We start from the raw sequence: 17,884 nt of genomic DNA on the forward strand, positions 1-17,884 counted from the left end.
AGTCTGGCTCGAGTGTGATTCTGATGCCCTTCTTCAACTCTGTAGACCAAGTTATTAAGGACATTTGTGCGTTTATCAGTAAATGTGTAAAACCAAATATTATTATCTTTGCTTTTATTTTGTTTGATGTGCTGTTAAATCTTCGCAGATAGACATAATATTCCGAGGCAGTGCTGAATTAGTAAAAACAAACAAGTGCAGCGGCCCAAAGTTTTCTTATGAGCATGGCACCAGTGTTGCCAAATGTGGGGGTTGCTAAATTTCAAGGCTTACTAGTGTTGATTCCAGTTCATGCCTCTTTATTACACCATCCTCTTTCTCATCCCTGCTTTCTCCCATGTACACTGTTTTCCTGTCTTTCTCTTCCTGCTTCTTTCTCAGATTTTTGCTTTTCTTTTACTCATGATCAAAGTATTTTAATGAAAATTAAGTTTGCCGTAAATGAGTGCCAGTGGCCACCGCCTGCAACCACTTGCACAAATTAGTACATTGTTGATGTTTTAAATGCCTACAGCCTTGTTTATAAATTATTAACAAATATACCCAACAGTGCCTTGTAAATCTGGTGTGTGAAGCAAAAACAATGGGATGGCATTAAGCTTTGTTCTAAATTAGCGTAGTTCTGCTTTTTCACAAATCAGGGTGAAAATTAACCTTATAGCATGGCCAGTGTGAAGTGCTGTCATCGCAGAAAGTGAATTTGCTTCTTCATTCATTAAGCCATGCCCTTAATGCAGTTCTGAACTCTGAAACCATGTTTACATATCATATGCATCTACTGCTACCTGTGCAACAACTGCCTAATCTAATTTTCGACTACTTTCTTCCGCTGATATCTCAGTAATGTCCTTCACTTACTTTTTCTTCTGTAGGATTCCTTGACACTCCTGTTTGTTTAGGATTTATCAGTTACTTCTGTAGATCCCTTTGTAAAATACCCATCTTTTCAGTAAAGTCTCCATTATGTAACGTTGCAACCTCCCTTCATCAGCAACCTCTCGCATTCTGCTACCATTGGCCAGCACCTTGCAACCAAACATTTTCAGACGTACCAACTCAAATGGTAGCACCATGTGTCACACCATATTGACACTCTTCACCGTGTGAGGGTTGAAAAGAGAACTAGTCACCAGAATAGTCAATATAATACTTGTACACAAAGCGACTTGCAAAGAAGTACATAGAGTACGGTTCAAGCTTATATTTGTAGAGGGTACAAATGGATGCATGCAGATACAGATTAGGCAACCTCCACAGGACATGGGAGGTGGCATCAAACCCCCTTCTCTGTCTTTTGGGGGAATGTAGGTGAGGCTGCTTAGGTGATGATGGATTTAAATGCCCACCTCTTTCTCTGCAGCCGCACACCTTGAGCATTATTTCAAAGTTGGCAGATCTGCTTTTTTATAAGTTAATATAACTTTTGCTAAAGTTTCCAGGTTGTAAATGGGAAACATGACCATCAAACCAATGGCTACTCGAGTACTTGTCGCCTTTAGAAAAGCTCAGTAACAGTGTATGAGCTCCTGACATTAGAACTATATATTTATACTAGTAAATGATAATACTGGTTACTGTGATATAGTTATGGTTATGGCCAGTGGTATGGCTGGTACCTTGCATTTAGTGTGAAGCAGGTTCATTCAGAGTTTAACAGCATTTCAGGGGAGGTCTGTCCTCTCAAGGTTGTGGATTATCAGGAATTATAGTGGCTTTCCAAAGCTGACTTTGAAACATCTATGGTCCTATGAAGAAGGCAGCAAGGAGACAGGAAATTAAATGCACAGACTGAGGCCATGGCTTGTTGTCTTCCTTGGGTTGACCATTCTGTCATTTTCCACGTAGACTGCAGGCTGGGGGTGCTGCTTACAGAGCAGAATGGACTGCCATGACCTAACTGTGCCTCCCTGCTTGATTCGATTCACGACCTACTGCTTCATGGGGCTCATTTGAAGGTTTTTGACAGGGCAAATTTTTGTTTTGAGCCTGGCCCTGAACTTTCAAAATCTGGCAGAGGTAACACATTTGTATGGATTAGCCTGTGAGGTTCAGTTGTGAGATGTGCGGTTAAATCATCATATGCAACACAATATGCATTAAACCTAATGAAAATCAATGTATTATACATACTCCTGTTAGAGACAGCTTGCCGTTGCTTATACACAAGGAGGAGGATTATAGGTAGACACAGGATTCCCACAATGCATGCAATTGTGGCCAGTGCTGCTGCAGTGATGCCTGAAATGCAAACACAAAGTCAGAGACAGGGTAAGCAATGCAGCCACACTGATCATTCCCATCTCCATGGAAGAGGGGACTTATAAGCACCAACATGAAATCATAATGTCTTACTATCACATAGTTCCTCGGTTCAGCTAATTGTAAGATTCTTACCTGGTTGTACCCTACCTAGGAACTAGAGAGAAACGATGTGACTTAACTGCACTGGTAATGACCATCAGGGAGTAGCTGTATGTGTACAAAAACACATTGTGGGGAGCTTCCTCAAAGGAGCAGTGACTACTAAATGAGCGGCTTCCTCCACTCTTTAATATTCACTTTTATTTAAAAAATATTTACTGTGGGTGTCGCAGTGACCCCCTCCCCGAGCCTTTCCATGCCTGTGGGACCCCATCCCCTGGGGCTATAATTTTTTAATGAGGGGAGAGGGGCACACAGCCCCACTTTCCGAGCTACTAGTAGTCCCAGAAACCACATCCCCTGGGGAATTTTATTTTTAAAAAGGGGAGGGGCCACACAACCTCCCATCCCCTCCTCCACTAGCGGCCCTGGGAACCCCACCCGGGGCCTTTTTCTTTTTAAATAAGAGGATGGGGCGCATGTTCCCTCTTCCCCAAGCCACCAATGGCCCAGGGACCCCATCCTTAGGGCCTCTAGTGGGTGCCATGGTGCCCACCCAGGGCATACACAAACTACTATTTTGGGGGCCTCAGTCCGCAGCCAGCACTATACTGGGTGCTAACACCTTTCCTTTTCCCCTGTCCAGGCAGGAGCTGCATTTTTTCCACTGGTCCTGTGGACGGGAGCAGAGTGGAGTTCTCTGCCTGTGAGATTGTGGGCAGGGTATGCCTGCTCTCTCCTGGGCAGGGACCACAGTGTCCTGGGAGTAGAATCCCCAGGGCACTGTCCATTATCACTCCCCAGGGGATTGGGTCCCCAGGGCAGATGATGGTAAGGGGAGGGGGCACATGGGGCCCATTTGCAACTGGTGGAGGGGGTACGCAGGGGATGGGGTCTCCGGTGCCTATTTGTGGCACAAGGAGGAGGTCTGCATGCCCCCTCTCCTTAAATTAGCATATGGCCTTCAGGAATGGGGCCTTGGGGCCCTCACTGGCTTGGGGTGGAGGGCCTCACTAAAGCCCACCTCCTCAAAAATATATTAGTAAAGACCGCCGGACCCTTGCCCACCAAGGGGGTACATTTTTTTTTTTAATACATTTTTATTGGACAACTCCAAAGAAATCACAGACAATGAGGTCATCAATAGCGAAAAAAAAAAAAAATAGGAAGCAAATCATACATTAATACCAGTACAATCAAAATGAAAACATGAGAGTTCGTATATAATCCAGATAGACAATAAGAACTGTTGCATTATAAGAAACTTAATACCAAGGTTCTATGTATTAGTTTGAAACAGCTGCAGTGCACCATGGAGTGACGGGAGACCAAATCTTCTCGCCTCTTCTTTTAGACTTAGGGCCCCTAGTTGCGTATATTGCAAGCTCGTAGTTATATACAGACAAAAATCTGGAAAGCCACATTTGAAAACTAGGGGCATCACAGTTTTTCCATAATGCAGCAAGAATAATTCTATATATCGCAGTTCCAATAAAAAGGATAGCTTCCTCATTGAAGTTCAATTTTAGCGTACAATCATATCCAAGCAGGCAAATAGTAGGGGACTCGGGCAATTTATGCCCAAAGATCGCCTCCCAAAATTCCCAGATCATTTTTTTAAATAATGTCAGCTTATCACAATAGTAAAACATATGAGTTAGCGTGGCGGGTCCACAATTGCACCTTGGACATTGATCGTTACTTCTTCTCCCCCATAAAAATAGCTTGGCTGGAGTGAAATAGAGATTATAGATAGTTTTGTACAGTTGAGATTTTAGGTTAGTGGAAAGTAATAGTTGTGATGACATGGCAAGAACCTTATTGATGTCTATATCTGAATTATCGAGCCTATTTACCCATAGTAGTTCTGTCTGTATTACATCAACTGGTGAGTTCTCGTGGAGAAACGTATAAATTGTACCAATTCTGGAAGAAGGGCTGGTGGTAGCTTCGATAAGAGAGCTTCTAGTCCAGCTTATGTTAGGCAACTGAGAGTTTATACTTGATCTAATTTGAAGAAATTTTAAATAATCTGTCGCAGGTAAATTTAATTGATTTTGGAGAGTAGTAAAATTGGCCTTCATGTCTATACCCAGAAAATCATAAAGGGAAATAATTCCATATCTCTCTCACCTGGCAGAGATAGCGTCGTTCATGAGTTGCGGTAATAAACATGAATGCCAGAGTGGAGTATAACGACTTAGCCTAGGGATATTCATAAATTTTGGGATTCTTCGCCAAACTTTCCATGCCCCGATGACAGTCTTGAACTTAACTTTCTTATAGTAACTGGGCTCGAGTTGTCTTAACAAAAGTCCTCTTGCATTGTGTCCAAGGGCTAGTTCATATATGGACGGAATATCAGACTCTTCCCGGTTATCTACTGGGTTAACCATTGGGGCAAGTTGTTTCAAAAAGCAAGCCCAAAAATAAAGAAGTAGCTGTGGAATTGCCAGCCCCCCTCTGTCAAGTGGAAGAGACAAGTATTTCAGCGATCTTCTGATCTTGCCATTTTGCCAAACAAATTTAGAGAACTGTGAATCCAGAATTTTGATGAATTTATCATCAACTAGCAAAGGGATAGCACGAAATAAATATAATACTTTAGGGAAAAACAGTCATTTTGATAAAGTTCCCTCTCCCTATGATAGATAACTGCAAACTGTTTACCCTTGTAAGATCTTGACTAATTGAGTCAATCAGGGGTTTGTAATTGGCTTTAATAATATTTTGTACTGTTGTGGATATGTGGACCCCTAGATATGTTGCCAGTTCGGCCCGTCTCACATCCACAAACTGTGTATTTGCTGTACATAATATTATGGTTTTATTTTTATTCAAGGAGTATCCTGAATAGGCACCAAACTGCTGTGTAATTGCCTCTATCTCGGTTATGGCTGTCTCGGGGTCAGGTGTAACAATAGCAACGTCGTCTGCATATGCTAGGACTTTAGTTTCGTACCGTCCTGTCACCACAGGTGTAATCCTGTTACTTTCTAAGATTTTGAGTATCAGAGGATTGATGTAAAGGGCAAATAGTATCGGGGAGCACGGGCATCCCTGCCTTGCTCCTCTTGAGATTTTGATGGTATTAGATTCGCACCCCATAACATGGAGCTTAGCCCTTGGGTCAATATACATTGCCTTGATTGATTTGATAAACCCATGCCCAAAATTATATCGCTCTAAAATAGCCCACATAAATTCCCATGATACTCTGTCAAATGCTTTTTCGGCATCAAGGAGAATCATTGACATCTGGCCACCCGTTGTTGCAGTGATATCAAATAGTGTAATTACTCTACGGATGTGATCGGTAGTGCCCTTTCCTGGGATAAAGCCATGTTGCCATGGCGTGACCAGATGCGCAATGACCCCCCTAAGCCGATTAGCAAAGATTTTTAAGTAAAGTTTCGAGTCTGAGTTTATCAGTGAAATTGGGCGGTAGGAAGATGGAGAATCAGTAGGTTTACCTTTTTTAGCAAAAATGACAATGTTTGTATCCTGCCAAGATATAGGTGTGTGACCATTCCACTGGATTCCAAGAAATAGGTCTAATAAAAGTGGTAATATTATTTTACCTAAGACTCGGTAAATCTCTAACGGCAGATTGTCGGGGCCTGCTGCTTTCCCCGAAGCTAGTTCTGCCAGGGCGAGTTCGACCTCAGTTATTGATATCTCTTTCTCCAGATTATTTTTGATGGCATTATCCAACCTCCTATCTGAGCAAGTTACAAAGTTACCCAAAAATGTATTAGTTTCCTCTTTATTATAAGAAATGTCGTTCTGATAGAGGCTCTGGTAGTAGTGTTGGAAAATATCAACTATATCTTTTGTTTGCGTATAATCTTGTCCGTTTGATTTAATTAAGGAGATAGTATTTTGAGATGCCCTTTGTCTTGTCCGTAAGGCCAATTGTCTGCCAACTTTTTCGCCATTCTCGTAGAGATTTCTTTGCTGTGTTCTGAAGGTTTCTGCAGACTTCTTTGAAATTGCTTTATTTAGGTCGTTTTTTAAGATCAAAATCTGCCGTAGTAGATCTGAGCCATCCGTTTTTTGTGCTAGTGATATGGTATGCGTGGTTTCTAAGCTGGCTAATTCACCCAATTTCTTAGTGAACTCGGTGGTCCGTTGTTTCTTGATCCTAGCTACCTAGCTACATAGCTGATGGTTTCCCCTCTGAGCGAAGCCTTGAAACAATCCCACACTATATTTCTAGGGGCGCTGTAGCGATTAATATCGAAATACCCCTGAGCCCAATTCCTGATAAAATCAACATACTCGCTGTTAGCCAATAGTTTCCTATCGAACGTCCAGACTGAGGGTTTCCTAGCAGTGCTTGTTAGATTGATGGTAAGCACTAGGGCGTTGTGATCAGAAATTAACTTAGGATATTTTATGATCGTTGCTGAATTGGAGATACTTCTGGTGGAAAATATATAGTCGATTCTGCTGTATTTATTGTGTGGATTTGAAAAAAATGTAAACCCCGGGTCCCCTTGGTGTTTGAGCAGCCAGATATCGGCTAAATTATGACTCATACGAAGTGAATTAACAGCTTTAAACAGCCTAGGTTTGCGACCATAATACCTATGCCTACCTAGAGTTTCACAAACTAAATCTAGGGTGTTATTGAGATCGCCGGCCAAGATCAGCGGGCCAGGCCAACCAGCCAACTCCACTTCTAAGCTTTCGAACATAGATGGGTCATCTATGTTTGGCCCATATACAGCACAAATGGTTAGCCCTATGGCAAGCTCAGCAATAACCCACCTACCATGCTGATCCGTTGCTTGGCGTGTGGGCATTCCTAAGTATTTCTTGCCTAAAATCGCCACCCCCCCGAGTATTAGTTGTTTGAGTTGTAGTAGCCAAGATGTTGTAACCCTGTATTTTTAGCAAGCTTCGCATTGCCCAAGGTAGGTGCGTTTCTTGCAGACATATAATATCGAATAAATTTTGCGTTACTATCTCAGACAGCCGCCCTCGCTTTCCTCTGTCATGTAGCCCTGCAATATTCCAGCTACAGATATTTATCCTCCCCATATAGCTAAATCTATCTTTGCCTTATAATACCAAGATATTTTATGATGTGTCGTGATAGTTTGAGTTCTTTTATTTGGAGTTGTCTGCATTTTTTCAATTTTGATCCCTTCCCCACCCACCCCCCACCTTCCTGCCCCCCCACCCTGCTCCCAACATGAGGCAGCAAGACTCAATGAGAGTCTATTAGTGATGGAAGTGCATCACGCTATCAGGTCCCTGATCGGTCGGCCGAGAAGGGAATACCGAACCGTCATTTTTTTTTTTTTAGACTTTTTATAGACCCCTCTTCCCCAAAAATTATTATTTTTTTTTTACGAATATTTTTTAAACAAATGTGTCACAGACCACCGACCCCCCACATTATGTTGATGGATATTCCGCAGTGTTTGCCACCTCTTCCCCAGTTAGTAATATTCACATTATGTTGACATATTTTGGATTGCTTTGGATTACTTAGATAGCTCAGACAGACTCATCCGTGCCCTGCCTCTTATACAATTATCAGACAGAAACAATTATTTTAAGCTGTCCAGGTATTCTTGCGCTGCTATCTCCGAGACAAAAAATTTCACCTGCCCTCCATATATAACTTTCAGCCGTGCTGGGTTATTCAGGTACACTATTGCCTTTTTATCTTGGAAGGGTTTTATAAGCTGACGCAGCCTCCATCTTCTCTCAACGGTTGTGTGACAAAAATCAGGACGTGAGAAATAGGTAATATCCTTTGAGGTGCGTTTAGCATCAGGCCTTGCCTTCTCAAACACTGCCTGTCTGAGCAAAACATTGCTAAAATAAACCAAAACAGCCCTCGGGTATGCACCAGGTTTATCGGGGTTCTTTTGAATAAGAGGCATGCGATGTGCCTGTTGGAATTTGATGTCCCAATTCCAATTTGAAAGCTCCGGCAGAGAGTATCGGAGGATGTTGACCATGAGCGGATGTCCTCCTCCTCTGATTTCTCAGGTATTCCTAATATACGCAAGTTGTTTCTGCACTGACGATTTTCAAAATCCTCCAATTTCCATCTCATGTCCCCTATCTGTAGCTCATTTGACTCCACCCGCTCTTGGATTGCAACAACTTCAGTTTCGTTGGCCAAGGTTCTGGACTCTATTTCGGTCAGTCGGTCGCCAAACGTACTACATGTTTTGACCAGCTTTCTCACCACACCTTGCACCTTGCGCAGTGCTGCTTGTGCCCTTCGCCCATCCTGTGAAGTCTCTTCGCGGTGTGAGGTTATCGCCTGTAAGACAGTATCTATAGATGCAGCCGCCGGGTTGTTTAGGGCAGGTGAGTTTGTAGGATTTATTGGAGTTAGCTGCACGGTATGCGTGTGATCCCAGTGTAGAGCCGTTCCATGTGATTTATTGCCCCGCTTGTTGAGGACCTTTTGCTTTAGTTTGACCGTGATTGGCTCTGCCCCCGCATCTGTCGCGCTATCAGATTCATCAGACACATACGAAGCCGATGTATCACCCCATACTGCTCCTAGTTCTCCTAATTCTGCTTCATCAGAGAAGGAGAAGAAATCAGTAGCCTCCTTCTCGGGATCATTGCGAATTACGCTGCCAGTGCCAAAGTGATCCAGAGCTGGTGTTGCTCCCCTATTTTTGGGCATCTCCTGGGGCTTATTTTCAGCCAAATTGGGGTTGGTGTTCGTAGTGGCTGTCAGCTCTAGCTGCTTTTGCGCTCTTGAGCTAAGAGACTCCTGCTGCTGTGCTTGTTTGCTGAGCATCCCGGACTTTATGCTTGCATCTATCTTGGCAGATTTATTTAGTACAAGGTCATCCTCTGCAGTAATAATCAGTTTGTTATCTAGGGAGATCACTGAATCAGAGTGGATATCAGGTAATATGCTCACCTCAAGGCTTGGATGTGGCTGTGACTGCTGCTGGGATGTAACTGGGTTACCAGGATCCCTTTTCTCGAGTTGGAGACCCTCTGTAGCAGTAGTTTTGTCGCCCACTATCGTCGTTAGAGAGGATGGGCCATTTGAGAGATCTGGAGCGGGGGCACTCTTGCCTTCGGAGTGCAAGGCCCGTCGCTGCCTCTCCTGACAGCAAACAGGAACCCTTCCGCAACAGATCCACCACCGAAGGTCCAACGAGCTCCCTTCGCGTGTCTTTCTTCCGGGTCGCAGCTCCCGGCTTGGAGGAATCGACCGCTACCGCCATCGCTGCTTTCGGGTGCTGTGTGTCAGCCTTCGCTTGTCCTGTTGTCTTGTCTGCCCCCGGCGCTCCAGAGCCTCACGCTGGGCTTGCCTCGCTGCCCTTGCGCGTGCAGCAACCGTGGAGGCAGTAGAAGGAGCGGCAACTTTAGGGGCCATTTCTGCCACAAGCACAGCTTGCATCCCAACGTCCCGGGATTGCTTTGACTCGGCTCGGTGAGCACAAGCACGGCAGTCAGGTCTGTTTACAGAGGTAAGTGAATTGATGAGAATTCGATATATAGCTGACCAGCCTATACACGAATAGCAAGTCCAGGCTGCGTATCGGGTTGAGGGGGTGAGGGGGTGAGATCCGTACGTGAGATCCATACGTGGTTGCAATACCCGATACTGCGGCAATCCATTAGCTTTTATCTTTCCATCCGCTAATCACCGTGAGTATCACTTCAAACTTCAAACAGGAGACATAGTACAGGGATACGGCTGCTGATCCTCAGTTTTCCTTCATGGATAGGCTGGCAGGGTTCCCTCGGCATTACCGATCCGGAGCCTGATGCGTTAGCACTGCGATCCACGTCAGACTGCCATCTTGCCTGCAAGGGGGTACATTTTTATTGAAATAAAAATGCTGATGTTTGTTTTATTTTTTTTAAAGCCAAGGTCCTGCGGGTGTCCTGCAGGATCGTGGCTTTATTAAAAAATATAAATGTATTTGGGCTTTAGGTGGGCTACCCATCCCCTTTATGTTTTTTTTAAATTCAAATGCAGAAGAGGGGACCAAGTCCCCAAGTCCTGTAATGGCTACCTGCAACATTTTATTTCATGTTACATGCAGCCAATCGGAGTGATCGCTCCTGCAGGAGCATGGCTCCCATAGAAGCGAATTGGCCCGGGGGGAAAAAGCCTCCTGAGCCAATCAGAACACTCTATTTTTTTAAAGTGGGTGTGAGACACTCTAGCAAGAATTCCTTCAGCCCAACCATACAGATATAGAAATATTTTTGTACCTTAATTTCTCAAAAACTACTCAACGGATTTACACCAAATTACAAAAAGCACAATCTGTGATCCAAGATCTAGCTTCCTCCCAAATTTGCTATCATTCCATTCAGCAGTTTTTGTACTAGCCCTGTTCGAAAAAATGTCTACGGAAAATACATGGGCATTTGGCTATTTTGAGACCCCCTTTTTTGTCTCCCCCACTGAAGGATCACCCTGAAACTTGCCATGCACAAACTAGGCAACAAATAATTATGTTTTGGAAAGGTCTATGAAGACTCATCAAACTGCACAAAAGTTATTTGCAAACCAAAAAGGCATTTCAAATGAAAACGCTGACATAACTATCCAATGGCGATTTTCGGCCAGTTTGTGTGGCATTGCACTTGTGCAGTGGCTTGATACATCTGACCCATATTTTTGGTGCAGCTGATTAGATCATTAGATAATTTGACACATGCTAATGTGTGAAGACCTCTTTGCTGTGGTCTTCCTAATATACTAATAGATCTGCACCTTAATAATTCTACTTATGATCATTTTAATTCAATTGGTGATTCTATTTTTTGAAAATCAGTTGGGATACAAAGAGTTGGCTTCTCCAAGCATTGTTAGTGGTTAGAAAAAATAATTTACAATTGGAAATCTGCAAGAACTCCTAAAATGGAATATTAGTTAGATGATATTTCTAAATTAGCCACAGTAGAAAATCCTCTAAAGGACTGTAGATGTTGATTATGTTAACTCATCTGAAATGTCTTTCGGAAATTGAAAATATGTTGTTTCTTCTTAGGAAACAACTTGTAAGTTTGAACAACGGTCCCTTGCCAATCAATTCAACTGGCTTCTCTATGAATATTGATCTTTCCCTTTTCCGCTCTTTTTGTCTTCTGCTTTCATTTCCTCTTTTTTTCCTGTGTTATCTTTTATGTTTTATATGAATGTTTTAGTACACTTACTTCCTTAGCTCTTTATCTGGATGTATTGTCGTATTTTGAATCATATTTAAATTGCGCATTGCTGTGTGACTGATAACTGCTATATCTGTGTACTTTGTTTTGTGTATCTTTGTAACTAAAATATTGAAGTGTGAAAAAAGAAACGTGTGTCCCACTCGTGGGAGTCTGAGCACCATAGAACTACACATTTGCAATGAGAGCAATTCTTCTAAGGGAAAGAAGGATCAGCACAGCAGCCCAAATATTGTAGCTTGTTACTTGTGTTGCCCGTGAACGCTTGCTCATGGAGAAGTGAGTGGGCACTCAATATAGAGCACCACTCTGCTTACCTATCATTCTATAAGCTGGCCATACTGGGGCAATAAGCTTTAGCGCCCCTCTCTTTGAATGATGGCTCCACCATTGAACTCTGATTTGAATCTCTGTGTAATACTCAAATACTTAACCGCTTCAGTGCCCATGACGAGATGGTCTCGTCATGGAGCGCGGTTGCGCTGTGCCCATGACGAGACTATCTCGTCATGAACCCCGCCCGCTAATGCAACGCCCGGCACAGGGCGGGGAAAGGGCGGGGCACTGAAGGGGTTAAAGTGCTCCCTCGGTTGCTTGCACAATACTCACTTCACATGCCAGGCTCAGGTGAGCTTGACCAGTTCCCCTCATTTGAAAAAAATCCGGGATCTGGAATTTGTTGTATTTTCAAACACATTTTGTACTATCAAAAACGAAATTCAGGCTGCACAGTTAAAAACACTGTAAGGCGTATCAGATAAACCTTCATTCTAATAAACTTACTTTCATTATCTTCGCTGGCCAATGAGTGAAACGTGCAGTTCTGACGAACTTTTTCAGCTGTAAAAGTGAATAACACACTAATTACTTTTCCATCCATCACTTCACCTTGTTTACTTAACTTCACAAAAGTAGTCTATTGCTTCTGATGATAACAAAGACGCTTTGAAAGCAGGTACAGTTAATAGCTGAGGTACACATAGAGGTCGTCATTACGCCTCCGAATGTGGAGCCCCTCAGTAAGTGATACTGGGAGTCCTGTTAATTCCTGGAGTTTTGAATTAGAAGGGATTATTTGTTGACCCTTGATAATCAAATTAGTAATAAGGTATTACCAGGGTAATCCGTAATTCCAATGTCGATTTTCCTGGTTATCCCTCATTCTTACCCACTGTTTCACCTAGAGATTTCGGATGCGGTCACCAGCTGCAATCTCCATGTGAAACACGAGAGATCTGAAGTAACTTAATGGATTTTTAACAGCCCAAAAACGAAGAAATAGCCTCTAGCAATGAGCGGTAGAGTGGCATATTATGGAAAGCATACATTTGTGCTAATAATATATAGTCAGCTTGCATTAATGTAAAGTGTTTTCCACGTCCCCTTTGTCTTTTTTCCACAAATTCCAGAGAGTGTAAACAGGCACTGTTAGAAATTGGGTTTCTGGTTGGCAGAGGTATGCACCCTGTCCAAGCAGGAAAGACAATCCTAGCCAGCATAAATTAGAAACACACTTTAAATGAATCTGTGCTCACCTTCTGTTAGCTTGGGATTGAACAGTCAGGCTTAATTCAAGATACATTGTGTTAAAGTATTTGTACACACCACATACAGTAACATAGTGAAAACACCACAAAAGACCAGTTTAGAATAATAGAGAATAATTTTTATAAATAAAACAAGACCAAAATGCCAAACCTCCAATCAGTAGAAGCCAAGATATGAATTTTAAAAGATTAAATGCAAAAATAGCAACTAGAAGCAAATAGCACTCAAAGAGTTAATTGGTCACGCTAAACTGGGACAAAGTCAAGAGTTCATGCTGCTCACAGTGGAGCGCAGACCGACTACAGGACCCACGCAGGGCCCGCTGAGCAAAATGTGCCTTAATCCTTATTGCAGCACAAAATGTGGGGTGCATTCGTGCAATGCATCGATGATCCAGACGGAGTTGACAGGTTGCATTGGATTTCTCCACGCAGCGGTAGCGATGCGTCAGTTCCGTGGATAAAGTGTAGATTCCAAAGTGTGGCAGTTCCGAATGCAATGTGCCGGTTTAATCCATTCTGGAGGGGCAATGTGTCAATCTTCTCCACACAGTGGCGGCAATGCGTTGGTTCCAAAGCAGTGATTCCAGGGGGTTATGAAGTGGTTCTGAGTGCGATGTGCTGGTCCCAGGTCTGGTAGCAGCGGTGATGCGTAGATTCCGATCTGGCAGCAGGCAATGCGTCAGTTCCAAGCGCAGCATTGGCATCGATGCGCATGTTCTTGTCAGATGCAGCACTTTAAACTCACTTACAAGGGCCCATGACTGGAATGGCACCACTTGACAGAGCAAGACTTACAGCAAGTAAAGTCCAGGTGCTGAGTTGAAGATGAAAATTGAAGTCTTTAATATCTGTGAGACTTCAGCAACAGGAGGCAAGTCAACACGCACCTTGGAGAGCACTGGGGTTCTGGGCTGGAGAGATGCAGGTCCAGTCCTTCTCACTCCCAGGCAAGGAGCAGCAGAGCAACACAGCAAAGCAGTTCAGCAAAGTGGCTGTGCCTCCTACAGCACAGTTCTTCCTGGTAGAATGTCCTCAGTTCCAGAAGTGTTCTGATTTGGTGGTGTCAGAGGCCCAGTACTTATACCCAGTTGGGCCTTTAAAGTAAGGATACCTCAAAGAGATCCTCTGAAGTGCACAAGACCCTGCTTTTCCTGCCCTGGCTCCGGAGTCACTCCAGGGTGGTATGCAATACTTTGTGTGGGGACAGGACCCAGCCCTTTCATGTGTTGAGTGTCAGCTCCTCCCTCCCTTCCTGCTCATGGTAACCAATCAATATGCAGATGGCTACTCAGTCACACCTACCCTTCCTTTGTGTGTGCCTGTCTAGAGGGAATGCAGGAAACCAGCTGTCACCCGCCCCAGGCGTGTATTCCAGAGACAGGCATAAGGCACTAAATGGTTTAAGTAAGAAAATGCCAACTTTCTAAAAGTTACCTTTTCAGAACTGCAATTCAAAAACCAACTTCACCATCAGTTGTGTTTTTAAATTGTAGGTTCAGAGGTACCAGATTTGTGTTTCTCATCTCTTCCCAATTGGAAATTACACTTATAAAATGTAATAAGGAAATCCCAATGTTAACCTATGGGAGAGATAGGCCTTGCAGTAGTGAAAATGAATTTAGGTGTATTTCATTACCAGGACATGTAAACCCTAAAAATACATGTCCTACTTTTTAAATAGACTGCACCCTACCCATGAGATGTCCAGGACATACCTTAGGGGTGACCTATATGTAATAAAAAGGAAGGTTTAGTCCTGGAAAGTGGGTTAACTTGCTAGGTCGAAATGGAAGAATCAGCCTGTGCAGTGGCAGGCCTGAGACATGTTTAAAGGGATACTTAAGTGGGTGTCACAATCACTGCTGCAAGCCCACTAGCAGCATTTGATTTACAGGCCTTGGGCACATGTAGTGAACTTTACTAGGGACTTCTAAGTAAATTAAATACGCCAATTGTGGACAAAACCAATGGTACCATATTTAAAGTAAAGAGCACATGCACTTTAGCACTGGTTAGCAGTGGTAAAGTGCGCACATGGCTAAGGCCAGCAAAAACAGGAGGTCAGAAGGCAAAAGGTTAAGAGCAACCAAGCCGTGGACTACTAGGTCTACCAGGCACTCACTGCACCCCTTGGTTCAACCACTTCCATGTCCAGTTTGGCAGCATTTTCCCAACAGGTGTCTTTTTAAATATATCAGATGTCAACACAATGTCAGATTAATTTGTGGGGGCATTTTTATAGAGTGCGAACTCGACTAGCCCAAAGGTATTGAAACGCTTTACAAAAACGCCAGAAACATTACACAAGTTCATGTACTTTTTTTGTTTTGTTGTGCATGTAGATTAAGTAATGCCGACGCCGACCCTGTTTATTCATTATCTCCTCTCTACCTGACAAAAGGGAGCAGCATTCGGCCCTCTCACCCCCACCATTGTCGCTGCTTGCCTGCCACGCTGCCTCTTCCTGTCGTCCTCCTCCTCCTCTCAGACCTCTAATTTCAAAGCACATTTATGGTAGCTCCCCAGGGACTGTGAGGCATTTAATATTATATAATGTGAACTCGAGCGACCAAAAGGTGTTGGAGTGCTTTACATGAGCCAAAGTTACATTACACAAGGTCAGATTAATTTTGGGGGGACGCAAATTCGACTGACCAGAAGGTATTGGAGCGCTTTACAAAAGCGCCAGTTACATTACACCAGGTTAGATTCGTTTTTTTGTTTTTAGGTGCACAGAAATTAAGTGACCCCAATGCTGTCCCTGTTTATTTATAATCTCCCCTCTACCTGGCGAATGGGAGCATTTTTTTGTTACTATGTCCAGTACTCCTATACCCAGAGAATTGGGCAGGGGGGGGGGGCAGGGGCTTGCTGATAGATGGGTGGTGCAAGCAGTGTTTTGAATGGAAAATTCTGGAGAAGGGTGAATGGTGAATAGAGTCCTGAGGATGGAGGGATGTAATGTTTCCGCCATTGAAAAGTGGTTGACTGCTTTTTTTCATAGGCTGCTCAATATTCTAGTGATGCAGTCGTATGCAGAAAGTTATAGTGCTGTTGACTTGCATCGAGGTACTTATCTTTCTGTTTGTGTGTTAAAAAGCCATGGCATGTGTCCATACATGTTTCCTGAGGTAAATATGTATTCCTGAATGACACTGCATAACCCAGTGTGTAGTAATTGTATAGCTCTTCAATCCCTGGTGGCACAGCACCCAGGAAAATGTGCTGCATGGCTAAATACTTTCACATTCCCAAAGGAGAGACCTATTGGCTATTCCAACGCTTGTTTGTGTTTGAAATGCATACTTTTACCAAACCGTTCATGAGAAGTCTAATCACCAAGCTACATGGCTCACACCCAACTGTGTTTTCACAGTAGGGAGGTATTGATTCCAGGGTGCCCTCATTTAAGACTCAAAAAACACGATATGAAAAAGTGCCATTTGCATTTTGCAGTGTCAAATATCCCTTTGTAAATCATAGCTGGCCTAGGGAATGATGTATTGAGGTTGCCCAATGAGATACTAGTGAAAATGTTGTTTAGCGAGCTGTCTCAGTCATTGGTCCATTATCTCAGGTATAAGTTCAAGTACCTAGTTGAATGAACACTGCATATTTCTAGGGCTCTTTCCGACATACTAGAGATTTTTAGCACCTCTATTATGTTTTTGAAAACTGAAAATAACTGTGATGTCCACCAGTGAGTTTAACACTTAATCATATTGCTTGCCAAGCCACCTGGGCTAACTGAATTACATGCTGTCTACATATTGACCACTGAAAACATCTGTCATAGGAAATTAGAATATTCAAGGCTTCGCTAGATGATTTTTTGGGTGCACCTTTTGTTTCCTGATCCCCTTCATATTTGTGATCTATAATGCCCAGAGGTTTCAGTGACTGAAATTACATTAAAATATTCATTATCTGACAAAGATGTTGTTTCAGTGAGGTATAGCGCCCATGCAGGCATATTGACACCAAGTACTCTTTAGTATAATACAGACTGATTAAAGTTTTCTCTGTGAGTAAGCGTGGCTTTTTCCAGACTTGGGTGTGACTTACTGCTGAAATTCCATTGCATAATTCTGACCTACTCATGGAGGAACACTTTTAGAATCAGACCCATCATGACTCAGAAGCAGAGGCCCTATGAGAAATACTGCTCCTGAAATATTGTGCCTATGTGAAATAGGACTACTCAGGCAATTGTGCAGAGCAGAATCCAGCTCCTTATTAATACTAAGCCAAGGAACAAAATATAAGTTCAGGAATACCATGCCTAAAAGGAACAATATATTTGAGTCTTCATGTGCCAATGGAAACTGTTCTTATCATGAACTCTTCAACTGGGAGGCATTGAAAAGTAATAAGTACATAAAATCAACTCTTCCTTGTTAATACCGAATAAGATATCCTGGGGCATATTTACATGCCCCTTGCGCCACCGGTGCGTCTCTTTTTGGGATGCACTGGTGACACATTTTGCTGCCCCATTTTTACAAGGACATGTAAAGTCACCCTGCGTGGCTTTTCATGGCCTTGTAAATACGGCCCCTTTTCACACAGCACTTTGCTTGAAAGGGGCGTTACATGGGTGTTGCTGTGGGTACTCGCCTCTTATGTAAATTGCATCAACAAAATCCCTCTTACGTTGCTTAATTTCTTCCTCATTCCCAACTAGTGCATACTCTTAAAGTAGTACTTAAGTGGATTTTCACCAATTTCTTGAAGTTGAACCCCGAGAAGAGCGAGCATTTGATTGCCAGAAATTATGACCTGAAGCTGCA

The 17,884-nt window shown here is 43.1% G+C and overlaps 2 protein-coding genes across 3 annotated transcripts in view; one reads left to right on the forward strand and one right to left on the reverse strand.

Moving 5' to 3' along the window:
- The window catches only part of CDH23 (cadherin related 23), a 1,199,511-nt gene that overhangs the window by 522,934 nt on the left and 658,693 nt on the right, over nt 1-17,884 (forward strand). The gene's annotated exons all lie outside the window — the stretch shown is intronic.
- Nucleotides 1-17,884, reverse strand: part of VSIR (V-set immunoregulatory receptor) — a 139,181-nt gene that overhangs the window by 25,629 nt on the left and 95,668 nt on the right. Inside the window, exons 3-4 of the mRNA XM_085603465.1 lie at nt 12,328-12,384; nt 2,131-2,238 (exon numbers count right to left, since the gene is read on the reverse strand). Coding sequence (XP_085459591.1) covers nt 2,131-2,238; nt 12,328-12,384 — 165 coding nt within the window. The remainder of the gene's footprint in view (nt 1-2,130; nt 2,239-12,327; nt 12,385-17,884) is intronic.

Source organism: Triturus cristatus, chromosome 1_2, assembly GCF_964204655.1.
Source record: "Triturus cristatus chromosome 1_2, aTriCri1.1, whole genome shotgun sequence".
Taxonomy (NCBI): domain Eukaryota; kingdom Metazoa; phylum Chordata; class Amphibia; order Caudata; family Salamandridae; genus Triturus; species Triturus cristatus.